A 13,498-nucleotide genomic window follows, 5' to 3' on the forward strand; every position below is an offset into this window, starting at 1 on the left:
TGCACCTTCCCGGTTGATAATGCTAACCACCTGCATGCAGGAGACTCCGCCCCTCCTGATACAACCATCACTAACCCTCTTCACTTATCACAACCCATCGTCACTTCTTTGTGTCTGTCAATCATCCACATGGACCCGCCCACCAGCTCATGGACTTGGGTTTGTCTTCACGTCACTTCTTGTGTGTCTCGGTGTCATTTTTAAATCCAGTGTTTTAACTGTGCAGTTTTTTGTTTTTTTACAGTGTAAACATTGGGGGTGTTTTTAAAATGAAAGGTTGACCAGCGAAGGTCAGGATTAAACCTGGGATTAAGCCCGGAGCACTGTCGGGTCATTCTAAACGAACAAAATCATTTTTTCTTTGAAGTGATGAAGAGTATTTATTGGAGCTTCCTTGCACTGCACCTCAAGTGTACTTGGTTTTACATTGTTCTGAGTAGCAAATCCTGATTTTATGAACGCTCACCTGGAGCAGATTGAAAATCTTCAATGTGACATTTTTTCTGTGGTGGGATATCTGTGTCATTTTTGTACGATATCGTTGTTTCACACGCTTGAGGAATAATTTTCACCTCATCCCTTTGTCTGCTTTTGAGACGACGCACATTTGTGTTGATTTCACACATGTTCTATCACGACATATTTTCATACGAACACATTAGGACACAATACGTGGTAGTATTATTATTATTATTATTATTCTGCAGTTCTGAGCGGCGTGAACGTGTGTCGTTCCAAACCAGACACACGGGCATCCTTCATGTGAAGTAGCGTCATGTGTCCTTGTTGGTTTTCTGCCTACACAAGGTGACGACACACACACACACACACACACACACACACATGCAGAGAGTTGTGTTTTTGTGCATTTCTGTATGAACTGTTTTTATTGCTGTTATTTACACAACAACTTCCCACTGTAGCTTTGCCCAGTCTTTGGTGTGCAATGGGAGAATTAGTTCCTTTGATAAAAACGAGAGCTCAACAAACCAAATCCTCTGTGCTCTGACCTTTTTCTTCTCGTGCTGGTGAACCTCATGGTTTTGTTTCATTAAGCAGTTTTGGCAGCGTTAACCACAAGAGCGCGATTAATGGGAGTGACACACTGGCGCGCATTCCACGCAGAATTGTACCAGAGCGGCAGGCGTGCGTGGGAAAGGGGAGCACGGACCATGTTGGTCTTTTGTCTCTGAACGTCGTCGTGTTTGTTTACCACAAACATTTATTACAAAAATATAGAATTCTTCTAGAGCCCTCATGAGAAGTCGCTGCAGGATTTAGGAAATATGCAAGAATAATTTCAGAAAAATCCCTTTTCGTAACCATCCGTTCAGAAGCCGTTGTGGTTCCACGTTGTCTGCAGAAGCCGCTAATGGTCTTCTTAAGTCCCTTTTACTTTGTCAGAGTGCAGCACACACTTGGGCTGGTAATGGATTCATATTATGCTCTGACCATACTGCCGGACCATATGGAAAACAGGAGGATGTGTCTTTGAAATTCAATTACGTCCTCTTTGCATATATTACATTCTGTTGCTTCATCCTAACCTCAAGGAGCCACTGTCCTTTTCCCCTTAATTCACCTACAACTGTCCCACGTCCATTCTGTGCCAGGACAGTGACAGACGCTTTCGAATGCTGTCGGTGATACAAGGAAATAGAAAGTAGACTTCTCAACTAAAAATGTAATAGAATGTATTATTAATGAATATAATTGAAACCACGTTTCTCATGCAGTCAAAAGACGCATAATTTACTTTACGAGTGAATCATTTGGGACTCATTTATCAGTATTTTAAGGCATCATACGTTTTCTGCTTCCCAGAACTTTACTTTGTCACAACCTTCATACAACCTTTGTAGAACATTATTTTGGTTACATTAGTCTGAGATGAATGAACTTGATAGGGTTTAAAAAGTTTTATCATCAAAAAAAAACAAGCGAAAATGAAATCAAGCTTTTATATAAAGAGCTTAACGAATGTATTCATATATTTATTGTTTATAAACATACAAGAAAATCACACAAACACTTTTGAAACCTGGCCATATCTGGGTCAATCCTGTCCTTCAGGAAGATGAAGGTTCAAAGCTTATTTCAGAGTGAACAGAAACCAGGTCGACCCACTTATTTGCCCCGACTATCAAACGACACGCGGAAAGACTTTGCTCCATTCAGAAAAGTTGAGATATTTTTATCACGGTGTGACGCAGAGGCGACCCTGATAAACAGTGTGTGTGTGTGTGTGTGTCTCATGCAGAGGACGCACACTAATAAGAATAAACTGTCCGTATTGTGGCAGTTGCTGTTCCATTCATACGACTGCATCTAATTCAATCGCTGACGAATATCAAACACATTTATGATTCATAATCCCGGCAGCTTCAGTCCAGTTGGCGACATAAAGATCGCGTTAATGAACCGCTCGCATTACAGGATCATTTTTGCCGTTTGGATCGTCGGTCCACATCGGTTCCGGTTAGGTAACACTCTTAACGGAGGCCGTAAATCAGTGTGATTACGGAAACTTCTCCTCCTCGTCGTATATTGAGAAGGGAACACAGAACCAGTGTTGGTGTCGTGCCATACCAATTACACGGCTATCTGTGAATGGCCATATGGAAGCACTCACTGTGTTGTTGTGCACAGACTTTGTCACAGACCGTGGGCCTCAGGTTCACCCCCTCACATCACACCTCCACTGGAACGCAGCTCTGTTTCCACCCACTGAACTCTCTGTTGTTTTCTTAGCCACACACCTTTAGTCAATATCTCCTCCTTGTTCTGTTTACCATAGTTTAGGGAGCCGGGGAGGATTGTGGGTAGTGCGGTCTAATTCCATCAGAATGACTGATGCCTGATCTCCCAGCAGCACCACACTGAGCTTTATTGCACTCATTTATACCACTGTGGGAGTGGACGAGTTCATTCAATTGATGGCGGGGGTTTAGGAGAAGGGTGTAATATTGCCTGCTGTATTTTACTGCAACATTTTAATACGGCTATTATGTGGATTCCTTGAGGGCGTTTTGCTCCTCCTCTCTACGATCACTGTGTTCAGGCAGATGAGCCGACATTCCCAACAGGAATATTCTCCTGTGAAAAATATACGGGAATGTAATTCACCCGTGGGCAATTTTCAAATCAGATGTGGAGTAAGCGGTGCGTGGGCGCCCACCCTCACCCCACCTCCCCTCTCCTCTCCCCCGCTCTCTCAGGCCTCCGTCAGCCTGCCCTTCTTTGTCATCCCAGCAGCCAGGCAGCGGCAATCAATCCCAGAGACGATCGCCTCGGCTTCATTTGGTTTTAAAGGGGCGTTTCTCTTTAGCGCTCTTAATTGTTTTATGGCGTTCTCGCCAACCGATGTCCACAGCGCTCCCTCCAGGCTCTCGATACGCTCCACACTCATAAACGTAATTAGATTGGCTTTGTGTTACAACTGGTCCACGTACAATTATTGCACCCGCATCGCTAATGAACATCAGGGGAGGAGAAGGAGTTGGCGCTCAAGTGTGACGCGGTGCTGAGAACACGACACGAGTGTCTCTTTGCTCCTGTGTCCCTCTCTGTCCCTCTGTTAGGACGCGTTAGACAAACCCTAATCTGTAACATAACGACATGCATCACAACCCTTTATGTCCAGCAGAAGTACAACCAGTTTTTTCCAAAGTTTAAATTTTGTAATTCGCATAAAATGATGGGTCTCACTATAAAAAGAGATGTGGCTGATATTATTATAGTCATTCATTAAAATATCTAAAACATGTCATCAGCCAAAATGTTCCCCAGACTTTTTAAATCCATATTTATATTCAAGGTAATGGTAAAAACAAAGAACATGAATGAAAAGCAACTTCAGGAAAAACACGAGGATCAGTCACTTCATCAGGAAGTGAGCTGAAGCTCATGATCCCACAAACTAGCTCTTTTGTTATTGTTAAACCGCTGGTGACAGAAATGATTGTGGTAAAGGAGAAGGGTTAGAGATGGTTGGTTACTTACTTAGTGAGAGTTTAGTATGTTCTCACCAACTCACCACACTACAGTTGTTTTATTTCAACTGTATTTATGACACAGTAGAAGTGTTTGTCTCAATGAAAGTGACACACATTACTATGTATACATTCCTAATAAGTTAGTCTTTATAATCCACACAAACTATTTTTGCTTGTAACGTCACACATTATTCTCATTACACACACAGGAGCTGACATCAGGCTGCAGATTTTCAATAATTCATAGTTTTATGATTTTTCAGCTTCTTAAATGTGAATATTTTCAAAAGAAACATTAAAAGTGAATGAGTTTGGTTTGTGGACATTTGAGAACATCATCATTTCCAGGTTTGCTAAACACTGAGCGACATTTTCTGACATTTTCTGACATTTCCTGCACCAAACAAAGCCCTAATAAGATGTGGCCTCCTACCTAGATAATGAACATAACTGTCATTACTTTGTGTTTTCTTTAATTGAATAATCAGAATCAAAAGGATTTAAGCTTATAAAACTCTCTGTTAATGTCAGTGTGAGTTTTCACAGACAAAAAAGGTACAAATGTGTGTGCAAGTGTGTGCAAGTGTATGCGTTTACACGGGTAAAACCATCTATAATGTCTATAATTTGCTGTTATACAAACAAGATGGTGCTCATCTCATGGTATTATCTGTGGGGGGACGGGCGGAGCTGTTGTCTCCTTCATTAACACCCACTAACATCCATCACGTCTCATCATCACTGTAACCCTGCATCTGAGTCTCCAGCATGGCCCCTCCCCCTTCACTCTCCCTCCCTCCCTCTGTCTGTGTGTGACTCACCTTCACTTTGACCTGAGAGGAGAACGAGCGTGGCTTGTGTCTGCCCGACTAACTGCTGGTAAGTGTCTGTGGTTTGAAGTTGGGTGGGTGTGTGTGTGTGGGGGTGTGGGGGGCGTCGCCTAACTGCTTCTGTGAAAATACAGACGTCAGTCGTGATGTGATTTTCATGCCTTAAATTTGAAGCGAGGGATTTTAAATATGAGGTGGGAACAAAGCTTATATTTAGATTGACTTATTCTTTGAGTTAAAATATGACTTTTCCAACCTAAGAACGTCAACAAGTGTCTAATATCTCTTACAGCAATTATAGGCATTTAATAAAAGATATTCATTAGATGATTTCAGACTACAGGCATATTATTTTATTTATCTGCTTCACTTCAACTTTTATTTCAGCCACAGCTGCCCTAAATGAACAGCATTAGTATTTATCTAAATTATTTTTTATGTTTCTATAATGGTTAATAGACCAGTATATAGATGCTTTTATAGTTTTTAATACTAAATATAATTATTATTGTGATCCATGAATTTTCAGTTCTGTACTGTTTTACAAAAAAACCCTGAAGAAAGTACATCATTATTTCTTGATTAAGATAATTATTTCTCATGCTTGAGTATGAAAAGCATGAAATCAGTCATTTCCCAAATAAATAAGAATCATCTTAAGGTTTAAAGTTTGAAAGATTCCAAAAATATCTCTGTTTTCTCATTTTTTACGACGAGTGATCTAATAAATGTGTTAAGCACTGTGTTTTTATCACAACTAAAAATCAATTTGTTTATCTATCGATCGACTGTATCTAATAATCAACACCTGGCTGCTCTGATTTTAAACCTTTTTCATCAGTTAGGTTTGTGCGATTGAAGTGGTTTTATAGTGAAACTTTAATTAACGGCTTATTAATGCGATTATATGACTCTTTAAACTCCCTCGCATGGACCAGATTGATCCAGAACACTGGTGCTGAGCGCTGGCGCCTCTCAAACCTCTCTCACATTCATTTATGCAGCGTTTGCACCGTTTAAAGAAAAACACACAACAGTCAAAGGAAGTAGTGTTTCGTTCACTGTGGGGAGGTTTGTTCAGTCCCAGAGCTGCAACAGCTCGACAAGAGAACAGAACCAGAACATTTGGCTGTTTTTGTTCCTGCTGGAGTTCAGCAGCTGAACAGGGTCACGTCAAAAATGTGACACATAATCCCCAGTTTATGAATCCTGTCTGTATTTCCTCTGGATTATCATCAACGTATACATGGAAGATGAATGTGTGGAATCATGTCCTCGTATATTTGTGATAAAGACGATGATGATGATGATGATGATGATGATTACTGAGCCGCTGTGTCACTGCTTCCAGTCAAACACCAGCAGCAGCAGCAACAACGACCCGGGTGGGTACAGTCAGTCCGGTCGCCACTCGGTGTCTGTGGAGGTTCAGATGCAGCGTCAGCGGCAGGAGGAGAGAGACTCGTTCGCCCAGGCACAACGACAGTACAGCTCGCTACCGAGGTAAGACGAGCGTGTGTGTGTGTGTGTGTGCTCCGGGTATTACTAATGTTGTGGGGACCTAAATCTCTTTACACAGTCACATTATGGCGACTTGTCTTCCTTCCATCCATCCATCCATCCATCTTCTACCGCTTTATCCTCCACATGAGGGTTGCAGGGGGGAGCTGTGCCAGTCTCATCTGAAATGGGGCGATAGACGGTGTCACAGTCTGGACAGTTTGCCAGTCCATCACAGGGACACAGAGACAAACAAACATCCACTCTCACCTGCCATCAATGTTTTTTTGTTGGCCTGTGGGAGGAAGCCGGAGAAGAAAAATCTGGATTAAGGGGAAGACATGTTTAAAGGTTGAGGTTAGGGTCAGGGTAGAGATTAGACCAGTAGTAATTATGGTTAGGGTTAGAGTAAGTCTCCAGGATATGAATGTAAGTCAATGCAATGTCCTCTCAAGTCGTGGAAACCAGACGGTGTGTGTGCCAGGTTTGATGATGATGTTTTTGTCCGTCTGACAATCAATGTGTGTGTGCGCATGTGTGTGTGTGTGTGTGTGTGCACTTTCATATCAGACTGATTGCAGCAGCCTCATGACAGTATTGATGGATGATTATATATAACATTGAAGTAAGAAATGAGGGCACAGGTGGTCAGTTTCAAACCCACACACACACACACACACTGATGGACAGATCATGTTACCCTCTCACACAGATGTGACATGATTGTTTTCCTTTGATCTGCATCATGTGACTGTGTGTGTTCCAGGAAAGGTGTGTAACAATGACAAATAATACAAAGTAGAGAAAGCACAAACCTCCTCCACAGAGGCTCAGTTTTCCTCTGTAATCGAACTTATCACATATATTCATATAATATATATATATTATAGTGTTGCTCTTTTAAAAAAAAAAAAAATCCTGAATTAAAAAACCAAAATGTAATAATAATTTCTTTGTGCCATAAACTGTAGATGTTAATGTGAACCAGTAGCTTTTTCTTTCTTTATTAATCTTTTGTTTATTTTCATCTATGAACAACTTCAGCATTTGGTCAAGAAAGTATCAAAAAAAGTTCATCATTGTTCCCGAACCTGAAAATGTGGACGTCCTCAAACGTCTCGTTTTGTCCACAAATCAAAGACATTGACGTTTGTGTCGTTGTGGAGCAACGACACAAACAAACACAGTTGATATTCACATTTAAGAGAGTCTGAAATCAGAGAAACTGTTTTTATAAAACACATTAAAGGTGATTAGAAATGAACCGACAACCTTCCAGTTACAAACCCAACAATAGCTGAGGATTCATTCATTCATTCATTCATTGTTGCAGCCATAATCATAATTTAATCCAAGCATGATTTAAAGGTCCAGTGTGTAAAAGCTATTGTTATTAAATGGTGACACCAAACAGAAGACTACGGTGGCCTGTTTATACCAGAAATCATGACTTCATCTTTGACGCTGTCGTAAGCTTCTGCTTGAAAATGTAAAATGTGAGCTCTGATTTAAGAGATTTAACTGAAATGGAAAAGATTTAACTTAAAATGAAAGTGATTATAGGTTTAAACGTCCACACTTATTTATATATATATATATATATATATATATATATATATATGTATATGTATATAACGAGAGTATATCCACGTCCTAAATGTTTCACACTGGCCATTTTAAAACTAACAACGACGCCCCGATAAAGACATAAAAGTTTATTTTTCCTCTCTGTGACCAGTATCTAATCCCAGGCCAAACCAAGCAGAGCCGACCCAGTGTAAATCATCAGCCAGCACTTACCTTACATATACAACGTTAAATACATTATCTTCTATTACTTCACCATCATACTCTAATCCACTGTTACCGACATAAATCCCCTCCTTGATAAATATTGCAGGCAGCTTTGCTGAAAGATTAATGAAGCGCCGTCTCACTCCGGCGCTCAGAGGCAGCATCCTGTGGCCGCCTCCCTGCACTTTTCCTCTCATTCCATTAAGAAAGTGTTCTGTTTGGATTAAACGCGGAGAGCGCTAACTCATGTTTGACTTGGAACGGACCGTCGTATGAGGTCAGAGGCCGGGGCGGAGTCAATGTGGCGTTGAGGCGATCTTTGCCTTGATGGGAGTCGTGTGTTAGTGAAGGCGGGTGAAATATCCCACTCTGGGTCGCAGCGTTCCTTCAAGAAACAGCTCCGGTTTTAGATAAAGGTCACTTCCTTTCCGGGTGAGACCCTAACCCTTTATCAGCAGCAGCAGCAGCAGCAGCAGCGTTGTGTCTCTACACCTCCTTCTTTCTCTACACCTCCTTCTTTTCTCCCATCCCCGCCTTTTGTTAATCACGTGTCACGCTCCGCCGTGTGCCATGTGCAGAATGCCCGAGCACAGAGTGGATCTTGCTGTATTTACCACACATGTACATGCTCCCCCTTTGGCACAGCGGCAGATAGAGTGATCTGCTTTGCATTTCTCTGCAGGGAGGCACACGCCGGGCTCTGGCCTCTTTGTCAACATATGAAATGAAATCAGATGCCGGGGACGCCTTCCTCTGAAAATTGGAATCAGTGGACCGTGCGCGAGGATAAACCTGGGGTATATTCCCCTCTATCTCTGTGATGGAGGAGCGTTTCCATCCCCAGTAGCCTTCAATCTCCGTAGAATAAAAACACACAAAGGTCATTTTTTTTCTCCCTATGAAGTGAAATGCAAACACAATCATGTGATTTCTTCACAGCTGGATGATAAACCTGCTAATTACGCGTGGCTCACAGTCAGAAGCCCGTTGATGTCGTCTTCTTCTCTGTGTCTGCGCTTGTTTTGCTTCACCCTCGAGATAAACGGGTGGAGACACTCATGCATATCACACACACACACACACACAGTCCAACCAAGCAGAAATGAGAGGTGATGTCACACATGTGCACCAACGCACGCACACACGCCGTCTTCCTGGTAAAGGGCAGGACAGACCCACAGAAGCATGACAGCCGACTGTGTCTCGCAGACACTTGTGTCAGGTGTCAAATATCAGCCTGAGCAAATCCTTGGATGACGCCCCCTCCCCTCTCCCGCTGCGAAAGGTCTGCTATTACTTTCTGTCACATCCAGTGGTTGTTTCTGTCTGTCTCCAAATGGGCCTAATGGGTTGGAAGGGGACTTTGACATGGTTAGGTGTCCCTGTATGTTGTTACCGTGGGCTGGAGCTTGGCCAGAGGCACTTTGTGATCCTGTAATGGTGCCTTGTTTTCATCCAATGTGATGTCTTGGTTACCGCGCCACAGGCCGCGTGCTGTGTGTTTTGGATGAAATTAATCCAGATTTTAATGCATCTCTCACGAGGTAACAAGATTTTATTATTCAATCTATTATGATAATAATAATAAAAATCAACTATGTTACTGGAAATGTTTTCTTTGCAGCATGTGTTTGTAAAGTAATAATGTGAGAGCATTTGTTGGCACATGTTACTGTTAATTGTGATTGCACTGTGTAATCAGCACTATCTGCATTTGTATTAGTGTCCTATGAGTCATGTTTTTAACATGCTATTTTCTTGGCCACTGAAATGGGAATTTTGAAGCGGTTTTCAGTACAAAGGAACAACTTTATTCTGTATCCGAATGGAACAAAGAGCATTCACTCGATATCTTGTGTTTCCTGCAGGTGCATGACGAGCTAATAATCACGCAAAACTGGCTCCGAGTGAAATGACTTGAACAAAAATACACCTGTGACTGAAAGGAACATGGACATGAGTCAAATCTCGGCCAATAATTCATCATCCATCCATTTTCTGTCACGTTATCCTCCACATGAGAGCGACGGTGTACATGCTGGACATCAAGTCAATCTAGATTTTGGACTGAAAACCACACGGGGAGAACATGCCAACTCCATACAGAAAGCCTCAAACCCGGGTCTTCTTGCTGCAAAGGCAAGATCGCTAACCACTGCACCAACGGTGTGGCCCATGATTTCTGTATGTCTATGAATATCGATTTGAAAATGAGAAAAAAGCCTCACATTCAACAAAAATGGCGACGTTTTCTTCAGTCCGTCCTCAGAATGAAACATTTCCTCAAAGTTGTTGTAAAATATCTCGTGAATAAACAAACAAACCGACAAACAGATCTACAGCTGCCCTTTATGATTAAGTCAAATGAATCCCATTTTTCATATCTTCTGTTTCTCATTCTTTACCAGGCAACCCAGGAAAAACCCCAGCTCCGTTTCCCAAGACTCGTGGGACAAGTCGTACCAGCCAGGAGAGGTTTTCCAGACGGCCAAGGACAATCCCAGGTACTCCAGCTACCAGGGCTCCAGGAACGGCTACCCAGCCGCGGTTGGTGTCAACGCCAGAGTCCTGCTGGAGGCGCAGGAGCTCCTGAGGCAGGAGCAGCGGCGCCGAGAGCAGGAAGCCAAAGGGAAATTAATGCAAGAGAGCAACAGCAGCTACGATGGCTACTCTGCCGCTCACCTGAAGGACCCAGCCTCCCCGAAGGGCCCGTACCGCCATGATGTGCCACCTTCACCTTCACAGTTAGCAAGGCTTAACAGATTAGGATCAGAGAAGGGACGACTTTTTTATTCTTGAGGAGTATTTTTCAGTAACTGCGGAGGAATCACCTTGAAGAAAGTGCAAAAGATGACGCTACGAATCCTGACAACCTCCGGGTCTCATGGTCAAGTGTGCGCCGGTGACCTTTACTGACCTTTACTGGTCGTCACTCGCCCGACAGATTCGAGTGCCTTCTCTGCGTTCACAGACATGACGCTCGGTCACAGGCGTCCATCACGTACTGACAATCAAACGAGTGCGAGCTCGACATCAAGTCTGTGTCTCACGGCTGTCTCAGTGTCCTGTGGACGTCTCTCTTTGTCCCCCTCTGTTCACTAAAGTTCCAACAAGCAGCCTCTACAAACACCGCGGGGCTTTCACTCTGCGTTCTGTTGCAGCGTTTTCTCTCGCATGAACACTCCCGGGGGAGCCGACGATACGAGGCAAAATGTGTGTGTTATTAATAAGAAAGAACGAAAGAACGAAAGAACGAAAGAGCGCCGCTCATAAATGATTCATATCATGTGTTATCTCCGTGAGGGAGACCCAAGCAAAGAGGGGAGCCAGCTCTGATCCTCTGCCTGGCTCCTCTGCACTGCTCTGGGCTTGACTCGCTGGCCTGTCTGTCTCTCTGTGGAGCTCTGGCTCTCATCCTGCCCTCGCTGTCGCCTTCTCTGTTCCTTACTCTCCTTTCTTTTCCCTTTCCCTTCACCTCCTACCTTCCCCTCATCTCAGCTCAACCCCTCCTCTTCCTCCTGCTCCCCCTCCTCCTCGTCTTCCTCCGTCTTGTCTCTCGAGTGGAGCTCTGCACTGAATTTTTCATCACAAGCCACCTGCTGCCTGCCTGAGCCAAAGAAAGCTGCCACCAGAGGCACAGACAGAGGGCCCGGCTTCTGACATAAAGAGAGGAATAAAAGCATAAAAAAGAAGAAGCAGCAGAATAAAGATTGGTAGAGAGACAATGATTTTCCCAGTGTGAGATTAGCTGGAGCTTTTCTCCAGTTTCAACAAAAGGCAAAATTGTCTTCAGGATTTAATTGCTTTCGATTGCTGTAATTGCTTTATCTTCTTTTTTTTTCTACCTTTTGAAAGCGTTTGGGCGACACTCAGCTTCACAGTGATTTGAAAAGAGGCAGCAGGTAGTGGTGCTATCTCACTTTAAGAAGAAAAAAGAAGACGCAGTTAATGGATGAACTAGAAAAAAAAAAAAGAGTCAGTTTAAGGAAAACTCAGCGCGGATTTTCTCACTTCACTTTTTTGATGGTTGTGGTTTTATTGGTGCAGGTTTTGAGGTTTGCTGAATCGTCACATACAGGAACATTTGACTGATGTTAGTCCAGATCTCATGTTTAGTCCTGAGTCACAAATGAAAACGTCGCCACCTTTGTCGTATCTGCGCAGACTTCACACACAGAACTACTTTCCCGTGTCACGTGTGATGAAGACGGTTGTTCAAACACGCAATAAATTCATTTGTTGACTGTAAATGACGATGGAGGACATGTTGGGCCCCCATAAGTGAAGCCAGTATAGTGAAGAGCCACGGTTCTCACACTGTGGTTCCGTGTACCGCCAGTGGTACTTGGAGGGAAATCAGAAACACTGACCGGGGTATGAGGTCAGAGTGGAGCTGAGGACGTTTGACCGGAGTGTGTAGAAATGTAGAATAATTAGAGTCAGCTCATCTCTCGCTCCATCTTTATCTAATGTCACTATACCAGTGTGTGAGGAAGAGGAGGATGATGATGATGAGAGAGCTCCTGTGAGTACAGCTTTTCAACCGCGTCGCCTCCGCGTCAGCAGAGGATTTCTATCACGTATGTACACGTTTTGTTGACTCTAGTTGGAGTTATTTGATCATGTGATTGACACGTGACTATCCCGACCATAAATGACGTCACACACATCTTTACAGTCTGAGGCTGAGCTGCTAACAACGACTTTACAGTTTATTGAAACTCATACATTGCACAAAAGAGTGACATACTGTACAGTGTAGCAGTTACTACTATCTGACCTTGACTTCATGATGATGGAGACAGAAAAAAGCTCAAAACCTGAACCAATGAAACCAAAACTGTTAAAAAGACTTAATGTCTCTGATGGTAAATGTATTTTTCTAAACAGTGTAGTAATCTGGGTAAATGAATCCTGCAATAATAATAATAAAAATAATAATAATGATGTGATAATGTGTCATTATAACCTGAGAGTATTCTCATTTTCATTCCAGTCAATCTGCAGCTGCTGATTGGCTTTTCTTTTGCACCCAGAGAGAAGGAAGTAATCAGCGACAGCAGCTGCCGCCGCCGCCGCCGCCGCCGCTCGCACAGAGAAACCTTTGCTTCTGATCACACACGTTTAAAAAATCATTGCCACGGCAACACCGGCCCACCTCTGTAATCACGTCAACGTTTCTGCCGGCAAGTGAACAAATAAGACCGAGCCGAGGTCGGACTTTAAAAGAAAAGGGAAACGCAAACACGTAGATAGACAAATATACGTCCAACGAGCCGACTCACGCCCCACGTGTTTAACTACCTGACAGACGCTGTGTTGGGCGTGGCTTGAGGCAATAGACGATGAAGAAATCATTTTTAATTGTATTGTTTCGTA

General features: G+C 43.1%; 1 protein-coding gene across 1 annotated transcript in view; it reads left to right on the forward strand.

Annotated features, from left to right (window-relative positions):
- Positions 1-13,066, forward strand: part of LOC122781630 (partitioning defective 3 homolog) — a 175,649-nt gene extending 162,583 nt beyond the window's left edge. The window contains exons 21-22 of the mRNA XM_044045450.1: positions 6,177-6,328; positions 10,528-13,066. Coding sequence (XP_043901385.1) covers positions 6,177-6,328; positions 10,528-10,918 — 543 coding nt within the window. The 3' untranslated portion in view covers positions 10,919-13,066. The remainder of the gene's footprint in view (positions 1-6,176; positions 6,329-10,527) is intronic.
- Positions 13,067-13,498: the final 432 nt, after the last annotated feature.

Source organism: Solea senegalensis, linkage group LG1 (assembly GCF_019176455.1).
Source record: "Solea senegalensis isolate Sse05_10M linkage group LG1, IFAPA_SoseM_1, whole genome shotgun sequence".
Lineage (NCBI taxonomy): Eukaryota > Metazoa > Chordata > Actinopteri > Pleuronectiformes > Soleidae > Solea > Solea senegalensis.